This window comes from Carex rostrata, chromosome 17, assembly GCF_964058835.1.
Source record: "Carex rostrata chromosome 17, lpCarRost1.2, whole genome shotgun sequence".
NCBI lineage: Eukaryota > Viridiplantae > Streptophyta > Magnoliopsida > Poales > Cyperaceae > Carex > Carex rostrata.
In genome coordinates this window covers 6620598-6626716 of record NC_135934.1, presented here as the reverse complement: position 1 = coordinate 6626716, position 6119 = coordinate 6620598, and the positions used below count along the sequence as shown (strand labels likewise).

The 6119-nt window shown below is 32.9% G+C and overlaps 1 protein-coding gene across 1 annotated transcript; it reads right to left on the bottom strand.

The window, feature by feature from the left end:
• Window positions 1-5099: 5099 nt before the first annotated feature.
• LOC144568351 (uncharacterized) lies at window positions 5100-5893 on the bottom strand. The gene is made up of 2 exons (XM_078318670.1): window positions 5450-5893; window positions 5100-5337 (listed from the first exon to the last, which is right to left on the bottom strand). The coding sequence occupies exons 1-2, from the start codon at window positions 5792-5794 to the stop codon at window positions 5275-5277; spliced, it is 408 nt and encodes a 135-aa protein (XP_078174796.1). The 5' UTR covers window positions 5795-5893; the 3' UTR covers window positions 5100-5274.
• Window positions 5894-6119: the final 226 nt, after the last annotated feature.

The following is a 6119-nucleotide window of genomic DNA, read 5'->3' as shown; positions in this document are numbered from 1 at the left end:
AAAAAATATATATAAAAAAAAGCTGGTAATATATTGGTGGTAAATTTGCAGGAGTTATCTGAACCATCCAAACTTGTTTCATGTATTTGATAATTGAAGTAACATTGATAACATGTGATATAATGTATGCCAGAGGTCTCTACTGGCTCTTCCACTTGATCAGCCACTGAATCTACAAATGCTGCAAAGTGGAGGTATATTTTGTTGTCAGTTGTGCTTCACTGTCAGAATTTTAATGAGAGAAATCCCGTTGATATCATCATTCTTAAATTTAAGCACACGAGTTGCCGGTATTCTCTCTGTATGTGCTCTATAAGATGGATATTTTTTTTTTTGGATTACAATCTTATTCGTTTATTTTGAAGATTGGAAATTTGTGGCTATCCAATTGCATTGAATGTCTAAAAGAACAACTCGTATTTGAACTATTTGTTGAGAGTAAAAAAATTAATGCCAAAGAGACTCAATTATATAAATTTCAGTTAGTATGATTAAATTTAATCAATGCAGACTGCTGAGTCCATTTTTTTATTGTTTTAATGTGTGGGTAGAACTTAAGAAGGTTTAATTTAGCGGTATGGGTACTTTTAAGCTCGGACATAAAGTTAAGATTTAAGATTGGCAAAATGTATTGCTAAGAAATTGACGTTGCGACAGATTAAATAACTAAGAAATTAAGATTACTAGAAGTTTAAGCTGACCAGAAGAGGTGCTGTCTAATCACTAATGATACCAAAATAACTAACACAACTGCACGCCACGCACATGATGAAAAATATCTTGGCGATATTATCCATAACATTAATGGTGCTGGTGCATCATCTAGGATAAATACTTAACTTGTTTACAACACAAACATATTAATATTGAGGGGTCCACCTGTTAGATACCAGGTGAGCTTTAGATTGCACGACTAAAGGTTTTCTTTTCCTTCTTTCTGCCTTTTTTTTTTTTTTTTTTTTTTCTGTTAGTGTAGTTATTTGATATTAAATGAAGTACACTCGCAATGCTTAAGAGGGAAATTATGAGAAAGCTATAGGCGAATGCAATTCAACCAAGTAAAGTCACAGATGTACTCTATATATATCAGAAAGTAAACAAATCTAAACAAGGAAAAACCCACCACAGATCAGAAAGTAAAAAAAAAAGGTTACTTTTACAAGAAAAATAAACTAAAAATAATAATAGAAACAAAAAAAAGGTTCCGTTAAATTGTGTTAAGAAGTAAACAAACCAGTTCGTTGCTGCACTTTGGATCTGCATCTGTTATTGTTAACCAATATCCAATTGGTGCGGTCCAGTCCGGTCCAATTTTTATTGGGCCTTTGTATATCATGGTTGGGTCATAAAGACCATAGCCTGTTAGGATTCAGCAACAGCAACGACAAACCCAAACGCCGACGCCTGAGAGGAGATTTTGTATTGTTCAAAAGAAACACATTGACGTAATCAAATTAAATTCATATCTTATCTTCTTGGAAATTTATCAGAACAATTTTGGTATCTGAGTTTCGGTAATATTAATCTATTATCTTGTATCTATGTTTGTATTCTCAGTTCACGGCGTGTGTTTGTGGGTAGTGATATTAACACTACATTTTATTTTATTAACACAACATCTTCAAATATTTGAGTGGAATTGATAATTTTGTCTCCTCATAATTATCACTATGGCTGACAACATATATTTTCTTTATATAATTATATGATATGATAATTTATTACTAATTAGTTTCTATAATTGTTGGATCTTCTTTTCTTATTTTATAAACCTTTTAAAAGAGGAGAGAAAAAAATTTCAAGCATTGAGTGACATGATAAATTGCTCATTATTCTTTTCGATAAATTAAACAAATAATTTGGTATATGTATTTTTATTTATTCATAATAACACAATTATATTACTTGGGCTCTTTTAATTATTCTTCTAGTTATATACTTTTAAATCTATATGCCTATCTAAATAAAATTGAAAGGAATAAATTATAATTTTGTTTTGTTATTATTTAACCCAAACAGATGAAGAACAAGCAGGACAAGATTGACTGCAACCAAATGCGGGTCAATTGAACCCATTTATTTTTAATTTTTTTATGTTTATATATGATATTTTTATATAATTTCAAATGTTATAGATACTGTAAAATTGATTCCCATTCACAGTATGAAAATTTTATATAATTGATTATTGTTCATATCTAACTTTCATAGTTTGAATGTTTCGCTTGGCCTTTGAGAAAAAAAGAACATGCTTGTAGGAGATTGAAGTTCAATAATTCAATAATAGTGTTGATTGAAGAACCAGAACAATTATTTTTGTGGAGAAAAAGAGATTATAAGTTCAAGGATACAAGACATGAAACTTTGTCTAATTAATGAATTTATTGTTTAATTATTTTAATTTTGCTATAAGACTCTATCATATATATGATAATTAATATACCTACTATTTTAATTTTCATAAAAAGAAGTAAACAAACAAGGAAATATATAAGTAGGCATTAATATACATAACAGATTTATTTTGAAAAGGAAATAACTATTTTTTTTGGCAAATTTGTCTAGACTATTAAAATATTTGATTGTGTTGTGTTAATAAAAAAATTAGTGTTGTTAATATCAGCAGCCGTGTGTTTGCCCTGCGGCCACAGCAGTTTTTGTTGCTTCTCTCATATTAATTAGTTGTCGTTACTGTCAGGTAAAGCTATCTTTAGAGCGGTTCCGTGTTTATTGATATCGTCATATTAATGAAGATGAATCTGCACAAGTTTCAATCGTTCTTCGAACCTAAATCATCTGCGCAAATCTTATTATAAAACGTTTTTGGGATAAAATTCAGATTATGCTATGTTGGAACGTAGACAAACCTTGTGGCCGCACCTCGTTTGCAGTTAAACAAGAGGCCCGTTTCGGATCTTTTATGTCTCTCTAAATCGTTTATGCGGTACTTTTGTTTGTGTAGCGAGTGAGTGCTTACAAGTACTAGTCTGACGTCATTCGGCTAAAGTGCTAAAGCGTGATCCTACTGTTCTATTATATTTTCTTCTTTCTTCTTTTTAACCTTTATTGGATTCTAGATATTTTGTGGCACCCATAAAATGCGAGAGGTTGTAGCGAGCTGCTTACGTATGGAAATAATGCTCCTATGGATGTTTTTGTTATACAAATATTTTCTTGACAAGATGTTAGATTATTAATTCAATGTTAGACTAATATTTAAATAATTATGTATTACATACTGTTAAATTTATGTTTAACTAAAAATAATTATATGCAACTTATAATTTATTGAGGATTAATGTGTCATGTATTATATGGACTTTTAATGGGCATAACTTCATATGTAGTATCAACCTTAATTATGAGTTATATTGAATAATTATCAAATTAGATATTCTAAGAGAACCTTAGGCTATATGTTATGATTTGGTCCTCTCAATATAAAACATCCTGAATTCATATCTTGTTACCCATTTGACATGAGAATGAGTGAATTTAAGAAAAGGCAAAGCAAAGGAGACCCTTTCAAAAGAGCCTTGTTATTATGGAAGAATCAAATCAGTGATGCTCTTACGCACAAGACAATTATGGATTAATATACGCTTTTGCACTTCAATTTATATTCAACAAATATGGTTATGTGGTCCATCGGTTCCAACAGAAGACACATATAACCCCCACAAAAGTGGGTAAGTAATCAACATTATTAACCTCTATAGACCAATTTGATTTAGTATGTACTTCATAAGAAATGAAAGGAGGGGAGGAGAGAAGAGAGGAGGGGTGATTGGACCTGATCAAACTTTGTTTACTTGCATCAAACTGTTAAATTTTGAGGGAGAGAGAAAGGGAAGGGAAAATAAAGGAGGTAAAGAGAGGTTAACCGTTTACCTTATCATCTCCTTTCTTCTTCTTTCTCTCTTCCTTTGTGGAGCACTACTTTAATGTCATATTGATTTCATTTTGTATATGTCAGCATGTGAGTAATGTTTAAAAACATGTTGTTATGAACTAACACAAAAAATAACTGTTATTCTTAAAATTGATTCCAAAGATGTACATGAAATAGACTCAACACCATGTCAATTTCAGTTCAGTTATGGGTCCAGATTCTTTTTGACCTGATCTAGAAATGAAACAAATAGCATCAACTTAGAAATTCAAAATCTCAAATTGATCATATCCCAAAATGACAAACACAACTGACCCCAACAAACTTGAAATGATGTACCCAACGCACAGGAAAATTTAATGATTTTGGGATAAAATTTTCACAGCATATCTTGGCGATATTATCCCCAACATTTATGGGACCCACCAGTTAGGTACTAAGGGCCTGTTCGGCTGACAAATGGAAATGGACATGGGCACGGGAATTGAACTGAAAAACACTGTTCCCTTGGGAAAAAAAAAATTCAGTTGAACTGAATTTTTTTTTTCCCACATGAATAGTGATTCGTCCGAACAGGCCCTAAGTGAGATCTGGATTGCACCACTAAATTAAGGTGGCGTCTTCTTCTTAATTCATTGTGTCATTTTTTGTTGTTGTTGGTGTAGTTATTAAATATTAACTGACGTTCATACAAAATGATTTAGAAGGAAATTAACAGAAAACTATGGGTAAATAATCAATTTCCAAACCCAGTTAATTTACACTATTAAACCAGGTTTTAATCTAGATAAAAAATAATCTAAACAAGGCAAGGGAGCTTAAGCATCAACTGATAATAAGAAACTACTGTAAAACAGCTATATCTTTTTTATCTGGTATTAAAAAAGAATAAATTAATAAAACAAATTTATATATATTATAGGGTCCACTTTACGGGGTGATTGGACCCACCAGTCAGGTACCAAGTGAGATCGGAATTGCATGACTAAAAAGGTAAGTCTTTTTCTTTGTTCTTTCTGTCATTTTTTTTGTTAGTATGATTAATAAATATCAACTGATGTACATACCAGATGATTAAGAAGGAAATAAGCATAAAAAGTTTAAAACCCACTTAATTTACGCTAATTTACCAACTCTTTATTACTTTAGATCCACCGGCAAACACATCCATGGACAAAAGTACTCTAGATCAAAAAATAAAACTATCTAAACAAGGCAAACTGGATAATATTATCAACTGTTATTATGTTAATAACAAACCACGGTAAAACAGCAATATTTATTTTTACACTACAAATAAAAGGAAAAAAAAACCTTGTAATTTAAATTGAGTTAATTAAGAAAAGTAATCCCACCACAGGTAAGGTTACCGCTGGCTCCGATCAATCGGGCACCTTGTACAAGTCCAGCGTGATTTCTCTTAACCACGACCCAGGATAAACCATCTACAAAATAAAATAAAAAAATAATAAAACAGAGAAATATATCACATTAACAAATTCCTTCAGCAAGATTCTATGAGTATGAATATAGATACTAAGTAATTAATAAATTTACCTCAACTTGTTTCTGCACAATACGAGGCCGCTTCTTTGGTCTTCGCTGAGGCAGAGAACCGGTGACGGCGTATATATCCTCGGCAATCTCGTCACAGGAGAGCGCCAAAGAGAATCTCGCCCGCTCTTTCGGGTGGAGCGCAGCAGACCCCCTTTTCGACCTGAGGTTCCATGGTCGCGACTTGATCGCAACCGGCGCGTCAGATTTGGCAGCGTGGAGATTGTTACGGGGTTTAGAGATGGGGAAGGTGAACTCGGGAGAAGGTGGTGGGGTGCTGTTGGGGCCCATGGTCAGACTAGAATCAGGCGGGTGAGATGCAGCGGTATCTTGTGCTGAGATCACCATATTGAGCGGAGGTGAGAAAAGCGTAAAAAAATAATGATAAGTGATGTGTCGAATGAAGGCTTGAAGGGAAGAGAAACGATAAAAAGGAAACAGATGAAGGGGTCAAGAAATAGAAGTATAAAAGAAGAATAACACAAAATGCCAAGTGGGGAAGGAGAAATTTTATGTGGTCTTACAAACTGCAGCTGGATTAGCAGCCTTTTTACTGACATGTGGGTCCAGCGCAGGAGTCAGAACACAGAACAGAATCATCAGTTGTCTGTTTGAGGCCTGAGGGAAAAGTAACCGGTGCCGGTCCTCCCAGGTACCTGATTTAAAAAGATTA